We start from the raw sequence: 19,123 nt of genomic DNA on the forward strand, positions 1-19,123 counted from the left end.
TTCATTTTGAAACATTATTTTGCTGTAAATGACCCTTTAAGGGCTGAAGTTTAATCTTTTTAGGAAACACATTCCCTCTGAGACATCACTCTGGAATTAACCAGAACCTGTGTTGCTCAGCTGAGCTCACTCATCCAAATCCATACCTCAAAACTGATGTCATGACCCAGCAATGGGTGTTGTGTCATTAACTGGGCCAGAGGAAGTACAGTAGAGTTATGACAGGTATGTTGTCCGACCAGTACCCCAGATTGAGCAGAGACTGCAGATAAAGCTGCAACAGAGTGACTAAAATGCAGTTCTTTGAGGCAATTCATCCTAAGTTATTAAAATAAAATTTAAAAAGAATACATTTCCACTGATGTGACTGGATATAATGAGGGGCACATGTACCAATAAAGTGGCCCTATTCCTAGAGGAAAGGTCTACGGTCACATCAAGAATGTGTCCACAGTGAGTGAAGGGGACCATAGCTCCTGCAATAGTCAAACATGGCGGTGGTGCTGTTTAATAGCCAGTAGACCTAAGATTTAAACACATTATATGAAATACCGTATTGGCCCGAATATAAGACGGTGTTTTTTGCGTTGAAAGAAGACTGAAAAAGTGGGGGTCGTCTTACATTCGCGGTCTAGACATTATACCCATTCACAACGCTAGATGGCGCCAGATATATTTAAAGCGAATGCTGAACTAAACGTCCCAGGCCAAAGCGAACCCCTGTCACGAAGAAGAAAAATAAAAATAGCGGTAGCACGAAGAAGAAAAGTAAAAAATAGCGGTAAGAAAGAAAAGAGAAGAAAATAAGAGAAGAGATAACAGAAAATAGAGAAATGTAGCGACAATCTGGAGAAAAGTGGGTCGAAGATATAATCATTTGTTTCAGATGTACTGTAATTATTTTCTGTATAAAAATTAAATTTGGTGTTCAAAAAGTCTTTTTTCAAACTTGAGTCTTGAAAAAGAGGGGGTCGTCTTATAATCAGGGTCGTCTTATATTCGGGCCAATACGGTAATGATGACAGAGGATTATGCTAATGTGGGTAATGATTCTTAGCATTAATTAAGATGTGAGGGAATGCTAAAAAAGCCCATGGAATATTTTCTTGCAAACTAAATTCCATCAAATCCCAGCTGACTGTGCTGATGAATCCATGCGGAAAAAGCAATAATAACTGTGCTAATCTGCACATTTTATCGCTGCAGCAAAGTACTTTGTGTTCTACTTGTATTAAATACCGGAACTCATCGCTGATGTAATGATTACTGGAGTTATTACTTTAATACGGCTGTCAATATAAGTAAAAGTTTTATGGTTATGGATGCAGTGACCCCTCCAGCTACAGTCACCAGCGTGTACATCGCAGCTGCGCACGTACAAGATATGAGTCTAAGTGTGCAATGATCTGGAGCTACGTTGTCAGGTATTGGACAGGATATGAAACTGCAGCGATTAACAGCGGAAAATCCAGCATGGCATCCAACAAATGTGATTCCATGGCTGTATAAAGCACAACTATTTGTTTACTAGCTTTGTCTCTTCTGTGATTACATGCTTTCAGTCTTGTCAACACTTTTTCTCCATAAAGGACAGGATCAACTTGGTTTACAGTGAAAGGTTTTATTTTTTCATTTCAATGGTTTTTCCCAATTGAAATAGTATCCAATTAAAGATTCTTGAAGCCATTGCACATTAAAGACTGGCAACTATTCTTGCCTTTGAGTGTTATTTTATCTCAGCTCAAAATAATTATATTCATCTTGTGTATGACAACACACCAGACAGTGGAAAATATAGAATCTAAAACTAATAAATGCAATAGATCTGAGACAATAGGCCTTACAATGAGACTGCCACCTCATTTCAGTCCCATGGCTCATTTACATGAGTCAGCATGGAGGCTGAACCCTTTTAAACATAAATGCTCAGATGTTGCTCTATGAAATATGTGAAGCTGTTTTTCCAGTTAGACATCTTTTAACTCTTATCTGACAAATACCTTGGTGCCATCAGTACAGAGTGATTTAAAACTACTGATGCATTAAAGTAAAACCTAATACATGCTATAGTAGGCCATATAGAACAACTCAAATTTAGACACGCAGCCAGGTTATGCATAGAAAAACATACAGTTTAGTGGTAGGGATGGGCAATTAAAAGGAACAAATTACTTAAATCAGAGTTAAACTATCATAATTTGGAAGGATAAATCAATACAATATGTTGCACAAACTCATAAAAAAGCACGGTTCAGTTTGAAATGACAGAATGTAATAAGCGTGTGAAAGAACAGTTTAAAGGGGGGAAAATGTTTAAAATTAAGTTTGTAAAAAAACAAAAAACAAACCAGTAACCTGGCCAATATTATTAAATCCATACCTAATAAAGTCAAACTCACCGAAGTCTCCAAAGTAACGGTGAATATATAGTGGAAATGACGATTTCAAATGTTCATGTTTGTGTGCAACAACGATGAGAACAGAGCGCGTCGCAAAAATAAAGTTTGTCGCGCTTCCATCACCCCTAAAGCAGAAGAAATTAGTAAAACGCCCAGATAGACCCGACGAATATGAACTCACTTTGCTTATTAAATAAAATGACTAAACCCAAGGGGATATTTTTTAACATACTTTTCAACTCACCAGCTTTTGTTGTGAAGTTTCCTTTATTGACGCGCAGCTGAGCTGATGAAGCGCCCACGTGGACGCCACACCTCTGCTATCCCTGCCCGCGCGTGACACACGCGACAGCTTTGCAGGTGCACCAGGTGCATCATGGGAACGCGGCCTCCCATAAGTGGTTTATGTCTTCAAATCGATCGTCGATCGCTCATATTTTATTTATCAATAACGAGTCACAAGGGTTTCGTGAGGACAATAAAACATTGTTAAATCCATATTTTGACCTTATCGCTTAAAATAAAGATATGCTAATGAAAATAAAATAACAAAATAAATTCTAAAAATCTCAAAATCCAGGATCATTAGAACCCTAAAGTAAAGCCAGGGAATATTAATTCATAGAGAAACCCAGAGACGTGGAAAAAATAGGTGAAGTAAGGATCTGTGCGGCATAAAAAAATCTCCTTTGACCAATATAAAAATATAACCTTGTAAATTCCTTGCTAGTAGCAGCCTAGTGTATTTTAACACGTTTAATAATTTCTTGCTGCAATACATTCTCCTAAATAGTTTAAACTGGAGGAACTAGTTAGACACTCGCCTAGTGGACAATAGCGGAACTGCAATTTATTTACCTCTTAAGTCACCCTGACGAGCAATATATCTCTTACATGCAACCAATTTTATTATTTAACAGGCAAAACTATTTATTTTACAAGTAACATTATGAAATACTTACTTTCCCCTTAAACATTACGAAGGGCTTGAGAAGTTTGTATAACGACCTAAAAAAATATGCAACAAAAGAATTACATATAAAAAGTCCAGAAAGATATTTTAAATGTCTGACTAATGAAAGCACTCTTACCAAGGCTTTGGCACCTTTACAGCACAAAGCACCAGCTGCTGAGCACTGGTTACTATATTAAATTATGGTGAAACCATTACTTATGAATTTTGCACAACTTGTAACAAAAATTTGGTTGGTTCTGCAGGTTTTGGATTTATTAAAATATATAGTTGATTACAGGTCAACATAAAAATCATCCATCCATCCATTTTCTATTCACTGTTTCTGTTTTTCTTCAAAAAAAAAGTTCACACATACCAGGACTGAACATTTTATTTGCTTTTTCTTTTTTTTAGAACATCTGTACAATACCAATATTTTTGAAAACCTGGATATCATTTTTTTGTCCATAATCCAGGATACAGAGCCACAGCAACCCTGCTTGAAGCACAACACAGACAACCAGACATATATATCATTTTTTTTTCTTTTTTCCATTTCAGGAAATGTGTTGCAATCAACATTTTGGCAATCAAATATATATGAGCTGCTTCTCATGTTATCATTCCATAAAATAACAAAACTAAATTAAAGGAATGCCCCAAGTTAGATGATCCCATGTGATCCTCTGTCAGGATTGATCGGGGGTTTGACAAAACATTGACAGCATATACGAATCTGCTCCCATCTCCATGGCGACAGCTGCAGCGAAGCAAAAGGCAGACTGGAGAACAGAGGAAGGCAGACACAAAGACAACACAATAGCCATGTATTCCTTTGAAACCTTGATCCATCGGGGTATCTAAAAACTATAACACAGGAAAGATGGTGAGCTTACTCTTGTATGACATAAACGATGAGGCGGAACATATTTAACAGCGTAAACATTGATATCACCATCACGTCTGCAGAACTGAAACCACCAGTTCTTTCAGAGCAGAAACCGCTGATCTGTAGTTAGCTTTGATGATGCCCATTATGCTATACGGATGCTTACAGATGGATGTTTTCTTGGCCTGCTGACTTGAGATGGATCAAAGAAGCAGACACAGACGCGGCGTTCCCAGGCCGTCGCCAGGCAGCCAGCAGCTGCATGAGCCGATCAGACATGACAGTAAGATCATTCTTCCTGTTCAACTAATGGTGAATGCAGGCATGGAACCATCAACTCCACGTGCTGTCTGGAGGCCTGAACTGATGCTCTGGAGTCTTCATCAGCCTCAGCTCTTAGGGAAAGTAAAGAAACACTAAACCCTCACCTGAGCCACCAAATGAAAGGGAAAGTCTGAAAAAAGGCTAAATTTGTATTCAGTTCTCACTATACAAAACCTCTAGATGCTCCAACTTCACAGGTAGTTTAGGATTCTTGTTGTCCACTCCTTTATCCTAAAACCATAATGCCAGACTCTGGACAGAGAATAATGGGCCACAAACCAATGACGACATCATATCCCACTAATTTATTTACACTTCAGGGGACAAACACTGACAAGACTTGCATAATCCTCTCTTTTTAATTGCCTCCTTGGCTCCGAAAAGGAGGACAGATTCATCTGAGCTAGCTCTCAGGTGAACAGATGGAATGATCACAACACTTTAATGGACATAATTATGCATGGGAAATGATTGTCTTAAGACCAACTTGAAAAAGTCCAGAAACGATCAGGTAGAGGTAAAACCCCTTTCATTCCCTTATCTTCCTTTAGATGGTAAGCCGTCACTTCCTGCCAGATTTACTGGTTTTAACCAATTATCTACCAAATATCACTAGCCTATTAAATAACCCCACATGCCTAACATCAAATACGCTGATTCATCTGTTCAGGTCAATGTCATGCTCGAGCCCTCGTTCAGTGAAAACGACCTAATTGTAAGATTAATTGTGTGGAAAATGATGTTTTGTTGCCTCCAGTCGTTGCCCTGAGTGGACCTGGCTAAAGCACGGGATGGTATGGTGCTAGTCCTGACATTTATCATAAGTGCTAGCACATGTCAGCAGGGCCTCTAATCAACAACAGACCCATCACTGCAAATCAGCATTAGCTTGGACATAAGAAAGCAGAATCATGGTGGATGCTTAACAAAGTGCCTTTTATTTACTATTTTCTTCTCTGGTAAACTGATTTCAGTAGTAATAGTTGAAACAAAAGCGAAGCAGAACTTGTATAATACACAGGAAACTGTGCTCAGAATGGTGTGCTGCTGATGATTTAAGTGGCCTGGTATCAGAGGCAGATGTAGTCCGGTTTGAAAGAGCAGCAGAATCGCTTCACTCTCACCAGAGGAGACAAGGCACATGACTCACAAAGCATCGTCAAACAGTCACTTTTTCTAAGATCCATGGATAAACTTTTCTTCTTTTGATATTTGGAAGGTGATGCCGCTTTGAACACCTCCACTCTCTCAGCTTTGCCAAAGTTGGCTTAACATTCAAAACCGTGGTTCTGATTTCTTTATTCGTTTTGTAGGCTAGACTTGTACCAGGACACTACTGTCTTAAATCCAAAACAAATAATGGCTGCTGAATCCATTTTCTAATAATCAGGCAGCTAGCCTCTATTTTAGAATCAAACTTGGCATCAGTGGACAGCTGGTTTTTAAGCACGGTAGCATAAACGCGCTGCTCCGAGCCACATTACCCAGCATCTAACTAGCGGTTGATGGATTTAAATGCCAAGAGAGGATGACATTTCCTCTCTCTGCAACATTAGTACTACAAAATTGTGAATCCAGAACTTTTAATCATACTGTAGATGATGCACTCTTTCTGTGTTTTCTTTCCCTCCTCCACTTCAAATCAAATAAAAAAAACGTTGCCTTTGACTTTAGTCCTTGGCCTCACTTCTGACTCCAGCACTGTCCAGCGAGTCAGGGGTGGGAGCTGCCCTGGCTGTCGGGGTCGGTCCCAGATGAGCTGGTGTCCGAGTCTGAATCGTTCTCGTTGCGCTCGTCCTCGGCCAGGAGTTTCTCCCGTATCCGCCTGTGTGTGGCACCTAGTCGAGCCAAGAGGCCCTGGTAGTCAAAACGGCCCCGCTTCTCGCCGAATGGATCCTGAATCAGACGCCGAGATAAACACACGTTTCAAAAGCACCTAAACTTGTTTGTAGTACTCACAAGCTGCAAGCAGTGGGACTTATTGTAGGTTTAAAACATTGTTTGATATTGAGGCCCCTCGTTTTCCAGCACGAAACTCAAAGGTACAAAAAATTTTCCTCTACAACAAAATCTCCTTTAGTGATTCTGGGCTAAAAGATGGCGGGAACCTCTCTTTTAGCCACAATGAGGCCTTAAAACAACTGGGTAAACAACACTAAAACAACACTATACTCACAAAATTAGGACTTTCATGTTAGGTCGCTAAATCTGCCTTTCCTTAAAAAATCTTTTTACTCCTGTCACAAAATGTATATATTTTAACATACATACCTATCTGGCTGGTGTACTGGTGACTTTTGTTTGTTGACACATACATCTATCAATCAATACAAATATAGATAAGCACAACTTACCTGCATGTTCTGTCCCTGGAGATACAATCTCTCCTTGCAAACTCCCTCATAGAAATCATAATATTCAAGGAAGGACTTTTCCATCACACTCCTTATAACACACAAGCACATAGCACGCATAAACATATAAACATATCCTGAAATAATAACTAAAAAAGGAGATTAACAGAAGTTGCTCTCACCATAGAGCCTCTGGACAGACAACTTTACCCTCCAGCATGTCACACACAGCCACTCTCATGGTTTCGTGGCGTATACACTCGTTATAGTTCTTACTGTCCCCCGGGTGGCGCTCCTGGGAAAAACAGAGGAGAGAGACGAGTCACATCATCGCAATATGTCAACAGGACAATATGCTGAAACGTAAAAGGAACCCGTTCATTTACAATCTTTAAAAGCTTACAAACACATGTTATTTTCTAGTACCATCAGCCTATCATGGAACAGAGTCAACAGCCAACAGTCTGCATGAGTAGTTCTATGGTGGATCACATGCTTTCCCTATCATTTTAACTTTAACTTCAATAGATGCCAGGACTGTTTTTAAAAAAGTGTCTTCAATGACAGGAAAAAAGAGACAATGTTACTTTGTTTGGACCGTGTTCTGTGTTACTGTTCTCTTGTTAACGTGGCAAAAAAAAGCACCTCGGAGGTAAAAAGTGTCTGCATTTACAGGATGGTTGTGATTGTGTGTGTGCGATTCATGGCTGAAGGCCACACCCATACCTGCTCAAAGCCCGGTTCATTATGGTATGGGTTCTCTGTCATCAGGGACTGGATGGAGATGAGGACAGATGAAATGCTCTGGGCAGGACTCCACGCAGGACCTGTCCACGTTCTACAACAATTCAAAAGAAAATATTTGTTAGATGAAAGGGTTTCCAACAATATACTGATCTCATTGGGTTTTATCTGGTCAAATAAAGGTAAATAAATCAACTAAATATGCCCTAAAGAAATGAACCTTACCCCAGGATGCTCAGGCACACTTTGCCGTTTCTGTAAAAGTTGGGGTTGAAGCGGACAGTATTGTGTCCTGTGGTAATCAGCTTGACACGCGGAGGGTGAATGGGGTAGTCGGGGGGACAGCGGAACAGGAAGAGAAAGAAGCCGCCCTCATATGGCGTGTCAAATGGCCCTGTTATCAGCGCATGGATCTGATGAGGAGGAGAGTATGGAAGACGAAGGGTTAGAGAGGAAGAATGCACAGGGAAAGAGGGAATCTGTGGCCAGAGCTTAGAGCAGCTGATCACCATTACAATGAGGCCCTGGTTTAATACCCGTTGAAGAGGAATTCTCCAGCACATTAGCCAACATGACATGTCCAAAAATTTCACTTCTCCTTTAATAATTTTCTCTTTTTAAAAAAAAAAAGAAAAAAAGTTAAACCACAGGACGTTTCAGCATTCACAAACATTGGTACTAACTTTTTCCTCGTGTCCACCCACAAATCATACATCAGCAGTAGTTTAAGACAGCTCAGTTGTCAGGGAAACGGTTGTGACAGTCGGCTCATCCCAAACACAACTGCACAAAATCTATTTGCTGACAGAGATGAAGATTCAACTAAAGTGCTGGACAATGCTAGCAAGTGTATTCCGAGTTAGCACTGATGTGTCAGAGTTGATTTGACATGGTCGAGTTCATCTCTTTGCCTACAAATGAACCATTCTTGTGGCTTGAGAGACTATATCGAGTAATATAAGGTGATAATGGCCATGTTGCATTTAATAGAACAGAAATATTAACATTTCGGTGTTCAAACTGGCTGCAAGCACAACACACAGGTTATTGGCATCTGATGGAATGTTTTCCTCAATACAAGTCTGACATGAATGTTTAAGGCTCCAAGAGTGGCCACGCTCATTAGACAACAGGTTCTGTCCTTCTCAACATACAGTCAAACAAGAGTCCGCACAAATATCTTGCAGCACTCAGGTAGAGGCGGACCACTACTAGCATTTAAAATGAGGTAGTCTACAATTTAAAAAAAAGCTTATCTAACTTTCAGTCCATAAATATACCGGTACATCAAGATGACTAGCTTATTTGTAGTTATTTTTTGTTCCACTTAACAGAAACGTAAAGTGCAGGACAAAGATAAAAGGGCACACTTCTGTCTTTTACAGAAGAAACTTCAGAGATACCGTTCTTTCTTTCGTTAGGAAGAACTTTAGACAACAAAATCCTTTTCACTTCCTTTAGAAGTATAATGGAGAGATCAGAGACCACTGCAAATAGTGGCTAGAGACAACTCCAGATCCAGTTCATGATCTAGTTTTTGTTCCATTAGTGGTCTTGTCATTTCAGGCAGCATGTGGCGATGTGCAACACTGTCTCTCTGCACCAGTACATCACAGCAGCGCATCCTTAGGTGGCTGTAAGAAGGTTGCCATGACTCCCAGCAGTATCAAGAGAATGGAGAAGATACCAGCTATACAAGGAGGGATTAGAAGGTCCATCAATCCAGTATCAAGCAGCTCACCTGCCATTTACCTGAGAACATTTAACCCGGAGTGAATTAGCTCTGCTTTCCACCAAACCGCCACCTCTGGCCAACATATTCTTGACTGCTGTTTGGTACCAGAAGCAGTGATTGCCAGATAAAACCAGCACCACTGGGATGTGAGCCATCACTGGGATGTCTCCCAGTTGTTATTTACACTAAGAGCTGCCTAAAAACTTCTAAATAAAGGTTTATGAGTGTGTGATGAGTCTGTGATTTCCATGTTCCATTTCACTGTGATGGTGCAATAGACTCTTCATTTTGCTTTGAATAAGTCATTAATATACCGTCCTTTATATTCATTTATAACAAGGTTCGCCCAACGCATCTTAAGCTAAAAAGAAATCTTGAAAGGCTTTGAAAAGATGAATATAAACATGCTAACTGCACACATCCCATGCAAGAGGGGACCTTCTATCTCACCTTGGTCATGTCTTGAGGATCAGGGACCACAAACATCCCCGGCGGTGGCTCCTTGTAAATTGACATGATGTCCCTGCAGAAGCAGACCAAAACGAGAAGATAATTCCTCTTTTTTATTGAAAAAGCAGAGATATAATGTATCCAGCACTTAAAGTTGCAACATTAAAATCTGGTCAGAAAGGTGTTTCAGTGACACTTTTTTCCGACGTTTTATAATTACATGTATCAAAATGTTGAATGTGGCTGCAGTAAAGGACGGAAATGATCACAATGCTAGGGGAAGGCAAAATAAAATCTGTTTTAACGGTGGTACAGGAAGATCATACTGATCTGACAGTAATTTGGTTGAACTGATGATACCTGTAACCTGGTTAAATTCCCCAATAATCAGCTCTACACATCGCAAAGGTTTGCTTTTGACTTCAGAGCTGTGGAAGATTTCCCAAGTCCTGAAAGAGTTTCTGAACTTTCACTTTCAATTCACCTCCGAGAAGTTTATTTTTAAAAAGCCGAGTGTGTTGGCGTTAATTACCTTTTTATCCTCAGGATGCACTGCTGGGAAGCTTTCTCGTTGTCCCAGTCCGTGCTCAGTGTCGGGTCCCAGGAAGTGGCATGAAGTTGGGACAGGAGGCCAGCTCCTGCCACCCCAACCCCGAGCCCTTCCACCGGCAGGGACGACGACGTGTGTACGTTCGGTGCCACGGCGACGATGGGTGGCGAAGAACCGGGCGTGAAGGTGCTCCCCAAACCGATCGGGGTAGTAGCAACCGCCGACATGTTGGCCATCACGGCGGATAGGCCACTCGGAGCTGCCGCGGCGGGAGGAGGGGAGGCCGGGTTAGCGCTGGAGTGAGCACCGATGGCTGCTGTGTGTCCTCCGGGGATAGAGTTGGCCAAAGTCGGCAACAGCGGGAGTCCGTTGCCCTGTCCGGTTAAGTCCAAGCCAAGGGCACCAGCGACCGTCTCCTCTCCAAAGCTGTCAGCCATGGCTCACAAGCTAGTAACGTTGAGCTACAGGGAAACGCTGGTCGTTTTAGTGCGTAGGGTTAGCTCGTTAGCTGCATGGACTGCTGAGAGCCAAAGTTAACTGGTTGTTTTATCCAGCCGGATCAGAGAGCAGACAAACTGCGCTGAGCTGTGCGCAGAGGCGAGGCCACATAGCAAGGTATTTCTTCCCACGACATGGTGGCTACTTATCGTTAGCTGCTGTTTTTTCCTCCTGAGCTCCAAAAAGTAACAATTCGTTGTTAGAATTCCCTCGTCCACCGTTCTATTAAGTTTAAATGGAGACTGGTTCGGTTGTTATCCCTTCAGAGGAGCGTAATATCAGAGTATTGTTGCTTTTTCTCCACACAACGCACCCGCGACAGTCCGCGGACGTAATGCAACTTCATCTGATCTCTCGCAAGGCTGCAGCGATACTATGAGGTACATCCGGTTACAATCTTCAAAGTAAAACCACTTCCCCATTTTTACCGCAAATTCGATCGCCATCTTTTATTTTCTTAAAAGGTGAAAATAGGCGGAAGTGATATTGAAGCTCATTCGGGGCTTGTCAAACTCACTAATGGGGGCAAAATGGGGTTCAAACTGAGAACCAAACCAGGACAAGCTTTAATCCATAGGCTCACACACTGGTCATGTTTCCGCCAGGTAATAACGCAGAATCTTTGACGGAAATTTAATTCAATCAGAAACCGCATCCCTCTAATTACATCGCAGTTGATGTGCATCTGTAGTTTGATCAAAATACTTCAATGTTTTTGTCACAAATTCTAACAGTAGTCATGATTTTAGAAAATAGCTGTCATGTGGTGAATTAGCATCACAGTGACTGGGAAATTGTAGTTGTCCCCACAGGATTACAGATATTACCAGCTCCAAAAATAACGCCACCTCCATCATCTGACCGCACAATTCAGTTTTCTGAAAAATCCCTCACCAGTCTGGTGATACTCAGTATTTTGGTGCAAACATGGATCCACCTTTACCCACATCTGTTTAAATGTTAATGGCACACCTGATTATTTTGACAGCAGAGCATTTTTAACTCACCATAAAACTTCTCAAAAAGGAAATTCTTACTTCTTGAAGACAAAATTCATTATGGTACAATGACTTTACCTAAATGTAGCTTCACCTCTGGGATACACAGGATTTCCATGGATGCCAGCAGATCGCTAAATATGCAATTTAAGATTTTTCTTTTAAAAAAAAAAAAAAAAAAAAAGGTCCATCCCTAACATGTCATGTTGGATCTACCTGTGGCGTTTAATCCAATACTGTTCAAGAATGTTTCGATTACTGCAGTTATTTCAAACTTTCATCGTCTGCATGATGTCAGAACATTTTATTCAAATGAATTTCAATGGAAAAAAGAAAAAAAGAAACACCATTACAACAAGTTAGTTAACCCAACCATTTATTTTGGACAGATTTCAACCAAGTGAGGTCTCATAAAATTTCTGAAAAACAAAAATAAGCGCAAGAACATATAAATTTGACTGGAGGCATGTTGCCTTCAGATGGACAATTTTCCTGTTGTTTTTTTTCCCCATTGATCGGAATGGCCCACCAGCTCATTCTGAGTTTCCGTCTTGGAAACCCCCCTCCGGGTGAAATTAAGGGAGGGGAGAAGGGAGCGAGGAAGGAGATATTGAAGAAAGGGTAAATAATGAGCTGTGAGTGTGTTTACATGGCGAACAGGATGAGGAACGCCACCATCAGACAAAAGAGACCCATAGCCTCAGACAGAGCAAATCCCAGGATGGCGTAAGAGAAGAGCTGCTGCTTCAGGGAGGGGTTCCTGCAGAGACGGACAAGTGTAAAGCTAATTAATGTCTGTGCAAAGCAAAAACTTGAACAAACAAGTTCCATTTAGCACCTGCTTTTAGATTTCTAAACCACAAAGGCATTGCAGCATTGTGTGACATAAATAAATGGTTTTATAAAATTATTATTATTAATTAAAGAGGTGTTGCCAGGAGTTCTTCCTACACTTGATCACAATTTACCATTTAAAGATGTCACATGAAGCAAACACGCAATACAGAGGCTTTTTTATTTTTATATAAATTGAAACTTAAACTTGCAGCCTCTTACCGTCAGTTATTCGAGTTACAGTTTAGAAATATCACAACAGCCTCTAAGCCACCCAACTCACTGAACTTTGACTTAAGCAAACTCGAGTCTCAGGCTAGAGGGCATCACATTGGTCGACATGAGTCAATCAGCAAGGGGTAGGATCATACAAGCATTTACTTCTTCCTACTCTTTTGAACATGTGTATTACCTGTAAAAATGCATTTGTATATTTTTTTAATTTATCTCATATTTATTCTTTATTTGCACTTGCATGTTCAAAATAGAAAATGATGAAACTTGCAGGTGTTCACACTATTTTAACCGACATCTTTATGATCAATTCTTAGTCTTTTCCCAGCAGTGAGATGCCAATGTTTCCCATATACATGGAGAACATACCCGAGTGAATGATAAACACAAGTCATTTGCAAATACTGGCAATGAAAATTGGAAGAAATATTAATGAACATTTGCTTTACACTTGCTGTACTGCACAGCACAAACATGAGTAAAGCAGTAAAATACATTTTTGGGTCAATTTGTTCATAAAAATAATTCTTTTGAATAATGCCTGCATAGCATCGAAAGACATTAGTTAATTAGGTAAGGTCATGTCATGCAAATCAATATTTGGATGACAACCTACTTTGTCTTGGAAAGACCTAGTCTCAATATGCAGACCAAGATATGAAATTATTCTTAAAGGAAATGGGTATATGGTATTTAGAGCAGATCTCGGCTTACTTCCGGGTTGCACACCCTCTGGATCAGGTCCAAGGAGGGCCACAATCCAGCAGGGTTTCTGTCCTAGCATAGGACAACTGCTTTTTCCTGGGTTCCCAGGTTCTTTGAACATAGGACTTATGTGGACACGCCAGCTTTCGACGAAGCCAGCCATCATGTTTCTCAAATATACCTCTTAATAATTTCAATACAGGACGCTGTGCTGTGAAGAGATGGAGCATCATAATTCAGAACTCTACCTGGCGTAGCCAATGATGAGGCTGCCGAAAACGGTTCCAATACCAGCTCCAGAGCCGGCCACACCCACTGTGGCAGCTCCGGCACCAATGAACTTGGCGGCAGTGTCGATGTCTCGTGAGACTGCGCTGGTCTGGAAGGAGCGCGCCAGGACTGCAGACTGGCTGACTGGCAACAGGGCCTGAAAGGAGACACGTTTGGAGAGAAAAGTACGACCGTTTAAAACGTGCATACACAACATTTCTGCCCATTACATTTAAGTAAATGAAGCCTCAGAACTGAAACTCACAACACATCAGAAAAAAAAAAAGAAAAAAGAAAAAGTACAAAACCACACCAAGATGCTAAAATTAATAAATGTTAGCGCCACAGTAGCAGAGTTGGCATTAATGATACACCACATTGTACCATTTTGAACCAACTTAATCAGATTGACTTTAATATCTGTTGTCACTACAGTCAGATGCCCCATTTTAGACAGCTATCAATTTTATGACTATTAAACACCCAACATTTGTCCAGCTAGATGCTAAATGTGGATCTGCTACTATCCACTTAATCAGGATGCACAATGCAAGTAATGACAATTTTATTAATTTCAAGATATTTAGGCTTCTAAGAAGAAAGAAAGTTTAACTGAAAGACTGACCTGCTGCTCTACTGTGGCTTCAGGTCTGTTGAACAGGGAAACGGAGACTGGCCGGGCGAGGACTCTGGACCCCCCACGCAGCTAGAGTAAGACAAAAAAAAATTGACTAATAACACAACGGCACATTTTTTGCATACTAGTTTATACTGCAAATAAACAAAACATCTACGCCCTTTAAGATTGTTTCCTATAGTAACAGAACTGCACTGAAAATGAGTTGGGGGGAATTTGGAAAACAGTTGCACAATCAAAGTTCAGGACATTATTTTTTGCATTTGGTCTGTTTAGATCTTCTGCATTGATGGACAGATGGATCTATGCTTGTGACCAAGATGCTTTAATGTTGGTGGTCCCACTGTCAAATGCAATTGAGCACATGCAGACAACACATGGCTTTTGAAGATAAAATCTCCATACTCGTAACCCTATTAGCGATGACTGCTGAATTAAACTGGCATTTTATCAAAGTGTGAATGTTTCACCTAAATCTGGTAACAATAAATAAGAGCTTTAATATATAGGCTGGTAAGGCAGTGTAAAATATTTTGAGCACATACCACAGCTGGTGAAGTGACAAACTTGGCGCAGGCATACATGGTTGATGCTGGAAGAGAAGTTACATATTACAGCTTTAGACTGGAAATGTAAAGTTTCATACTGACTTCAACTTCTTAGTGAGAACAGATTGCAACATAAATAATCAATATACAAATCCAGATGTCAGACTTTGGAAATCTTTGTGAATTTCTTACGGCGTAACAGTACATGGGATGGCCAACCTGCCAGACTACAGACTTGATTTGATTTGTATGACTCACGAAAGAGACACTGGTTCATTCCCTACATTAACGCTGACAACCGAGCAGCAAGTAATACATGCTAAGCATAGTAAACCAGAATGAAACGACATAAAATGACAGTCAGAAATATACATATAGGGCATGCAAAGGTCAAGTCTAACGAACAAAATTGAGCGAGATGAGCACTTTTGGAATGGTCACGGTCGGTTCAGCCAAGGTGCTAATCCAATTGCACCGATCACTACAAGGATCAACATTAGATAAACCGCTGAAGATCCGCACAGGCTTCAGAATGAATGGGTTTAGCACTCCCCGTTTCAGACGCCATTAGGGTAAATCAAGACGGTATTTATGCCAATATATCGTCACGCTTGATTAAGAGAACTCGACAAGTGGAAGTATTTTGCAGAACGACTTTTACAAATCAAGTTAACTTGGATGACCGTCACCTTTAACAGTTCAGATGACTTCCCTCGTATAACATGGGAAGAGCTGGAGCTCGGCTAGGTTGCTAAGCTATCCATACTGCAGACTTGAAGGTCACAAATAACCTATGAACGGTCACATTGGGCCTGAAGAATTCCATTAAGCAAAGAACATACTGTAGAACAAATATTGCATGCAAAAAGGGTGATCTAACACAGCGGGTCTCCAAAGTATGTCCTTGCAAAGGCGGACGAGTCGAACACAGTAGGCCCGAATGTCAGACATTTTACGCACGACTGTCAACGGCGCTTGGCTGCACGGTGACCGGCGTCTGACCCGCTACGTGTACCGGTCATATGAGAACGCCAGAATCCAACCTAGAGCGTTTCACACAGCGATATATTCCTTAACGAGCCGCAATGATGAACAGTGTGTACAAACACACATGTGCCTTTACAGGTTTCACCCTCCCAAGTACTGTATCATTGAATGGTCGGCCCATCGTTAGCTTAGCCGGCTAACATCGTTTGCTAGCAACGATAGCAATCCTGGAAACAGTTCCTAGATGAATTATTTGCGCCACGTTTGAATACCAGTAGAAAACACCGAATCCAATGTGTATTCGTATTAATTAATGAGAGTCATTTTTACCGGATTATTTGAGCTTTCGGAGGGTCCGGCTTCAGCAGCTCTCGCACACAGCGGCAGTCAGTGAATGTAGGACGTGAGCCTTGTCACCTTGTCATTTATAAGAGCACAATCTACGTCCTAAACCCCAATTGGTCAGAAAGAGCGCTCCTTCCGTCAGAACTGGCCCGACTCTGTAATACTTCCGCAACGCAAGCGTCTTAAGTTCAACCCCATTGGACGACAACAGTTATGATTGGCTAAACGAGTGAAGAGGGCGGGACCTAAAGTAACTCATTAATTCTATTGGCCAGCGGTGCCGGGAGTGCCAAATTTAAGTAAAGACCTTTTAAAGCACATCCAGTGTCCTATATGCTTATTCGTTGAAATACAGGAAGTCCCGCCTTTGCAAAATAAATTCGATTTTCTAGGCCAAATGCTTTAATTGGGGACTTTTTTAAAATTAAAAAAATACTTTACTCCTTATTGCATCTGTATATCAAAGATATGTACTGAACGCACCATGCAGATAGTAAGATATTTCCACCAAGTGCTACTGTGCTTTGAACCATGACCTTTTGGTCCTATTTTCATCTGTGCAAAGGGTGAGGGATATAATACAATCCTCAATAGTAAGCTGGATTGTGTTCTTCAAAAGCCAGCTTGATGTAGTCAGACATTATGGAGTGCATGTTGCTACATTTGACATGCTCTAAGTTGTGACATAACCCTTTTATTTAAAAATGAAATGTTAAGGATTTATTGCAATATTTGGGAAAATGTGACCCAATATCTGTAGAAAGAAAGTAAAGTCATCATCATAGTTACAATATCTTCTAAAATGTGACCCAATATCTGTAGAAAGAAAGTAAAGTCATCATCATAGTTACAATATCTTCTAAAATGTAATCTAAAAATATTATGTATATTATGGAGGCGGTGGTAGCTCCGTCTGTTGAGGACTGGGCTGAGAAACGGTGGATCACACTAACACAGGCTATTAAAACATGATAAGCACATCTCTTCTATTCTTCTATCCATATTGGTCGTTTATCACATAAAATTGCTTTAACCAGGTTAAAGTGTCAGATACACGGAAAACAATTTTGATGAACAGATTTCCATTAGATGAATCAAATTTAAGCATGTGATTGCCTGTGGACAGGCGTGTGCCCTGATCATAAATATTAATATTCCCTTGTAAGAGATCTTATTCTGGACACAGACGAGGACAGTTCAGCACAGACGAGGACTTCAGCAGCGCGTTGAAGCTGCAGAGGGCGCCAAAATACAGGGTTCGCTCTAGCATCTCTTCCTCGCCCTCCTGGGCGGTGCCTCCTTCCTTCCTTCAGACTCGGGTCCTCTATCAGAGGCCTGGGAGTCTGAGGGTTCTGCGCAGGATCTTAGCTGTTCCTAGGACTGTGCTCTTCTGGACAGAAACCCCTGATGTGGTTCCTGGTATCTGTTGGAGCCATCTCCAACAGACAGGGGTTACTAGGGGTTACTGCCCCTAGTGTCCCAATCACTACTGGGACCACTGTTGCCTTCATACCCCACATTCTGTCTATCTCCTCCTTCAGCAACTCAAAATGATTCTCAGTAGTTTGTGTGGCCCCCACGTGCTTGTACACATTGTCCCACTGACAACATTGGGGTATGCTCCTAATGAGATGACGAATGGTGTCCTGGGGGATCTCCTCATGGAGCCTGTTTCTGATTGTTTGGTCAGAAACATTCACACCAGTGGCCTGCTGGAGGTCATTTTGTAGAGCTCTGCCAGTGCTCATCCTGTTCCTCCTTGCACAAAGGAGCAGATCCCGATCCTGCTGAGGGTCTGAGGACCTTCTACGGCCCTGTCCAGCTCTCCTGGAGTAACTACCTGTCTCCTGGAATCTCCTCCATGCTCTTGAGACTGTGCTGGGAGACACAGCAAACCTTCTTGCAACGGCACGTATTGATGTTCCATCCTGGAGGAGTTGGACTACTGTGCAACCTCTGTAGTGTCCAGTTACTGCACCATGTTATCAACAGAGATGTTGATCCGAGCCAAATTAATAACTACAGCAGCAGAAAGTCAGTCAGTAAAAAATCAGCTAAAAAGAGATGAGGAGGGAAAAAAGTATCAGTGGCCTCAACCTGGAAAGCCATTCCTGTTTTGGGGGCCGTTTCATTGTTGCCCCTCTGATGTTCCTGTTGTTGATTTCATTAACACCGAAGCAGCAGAAACTGATGAACAACCCCCTCTGCTACTTAACTGACCAGATCAATATCCCAGAAGTTTGACTGAGAGGTTGCTATACTCTGATTAAAAAGTGTTCCTCTAATTTTTTTCAGCAGTGTATATATCTCCACTCTTTGCCTGAGACGCATCAAATGTGCACTAGATGTCCCTCTAAGCATTTAAACATGGAAGCGACAGAAGGCGCTCCTGACTGTGTGACCTTTTTCATCACGCTGTGTAATGAGCACAACATATTCTGCTACAGACTTTGTGAATGAATGAATGCAGACATTGTTTATGAACTTGTCTCTTTTCCATGTCTCTTCCATAAGTTACATCCTGTATTCAGAAGCTGTCAAGAGCCTTAAACCAGGAAATCATTTAGATTCAGAGATTTCTAGGTTGTATTTTTTATCTTAAACCAAAGCATTTGATTCCACACAATTGTCTTTCTTTCTTTCAACCCCTTTCCACTCATGATTTAA

The 19,123-nt window shown here is 41.2% G+C and overlaps 2 protein-coding genes across 2 annotated transcripts; both read right to left on the bottom strand.

Moving 5' to 3' along the window:
• Positions 1-3,727: 3,727 nt before the first annotated feature.
• On the bottom strand, positions 3,728-11,264 carry ube2z (ubiquitin-conjugating enzyme E2Z). The gene is made up of 7 exons (XM_057013875.1): positions 10,383-11,264; positions 9,851-9,923; positions 7,891-8,078; positions 7,648-7,759; positions 7,104-7,216; positions 6,922-7,012; positions 3,728-6,463 (listed from the first exon to the last, which is right to left on the bottom strand). The coding sequence occupies exons 1-7, from the start codon at positions 10,835-10,837 to the stop codon at positions 6,281-6,283; spliced, it is 1,215 nt and encodes a 404-aa protein (XP_056869855.1). The 5' UTR covers positions 10,838-11,264; the 3' UTR covers positions 3,728-6,280.
• Positions 11,265-12,255: 991 nt separating this feature from the next.
• atp5mc1 (ATP synthase membrane subunit c locus 1) lies at positions 12,256-16,637 on the bottom strand. Its single transcript, XM_057013891.1, has 5 exons — positions 16,442-16,637; positions 15,122-15,168; positions 14,565-14,645; positions 13,918-14,096; positions 12,256-12,656 (listed from the first exon to the last, which is right to left on the bottom strand). Exons 2-5 carry the CDS (start codon positions 15,158-15,160, stop codon positions 12,542-12,544), a joined length of 414 nt encoding a protein of 137 aa, XP_056869871.1. The 5' UTR covers positions 15,161-15,168; positions 16,442-16,637; the 3' UTR covers positions 12,256-12,541.
• Positions 16,638-19,123: the final 2,486 nt, after the last annotated feature.

This window comes from Takifugu flavidus, chromosome 18 (assembly GCF_003711565.1).
Source record: "Takifugu flavidus isolate HTHZ2018 chromosome 18, ASM371156v2, whole genome shotgun sequence".
Classification (NCBI taxonomy): Eukaryota; Metazoa; Chordata; class Actinopteri; order Tetraodontiformes; family Tetraodontidae; genus Takifugu; species Takifugu flavidus.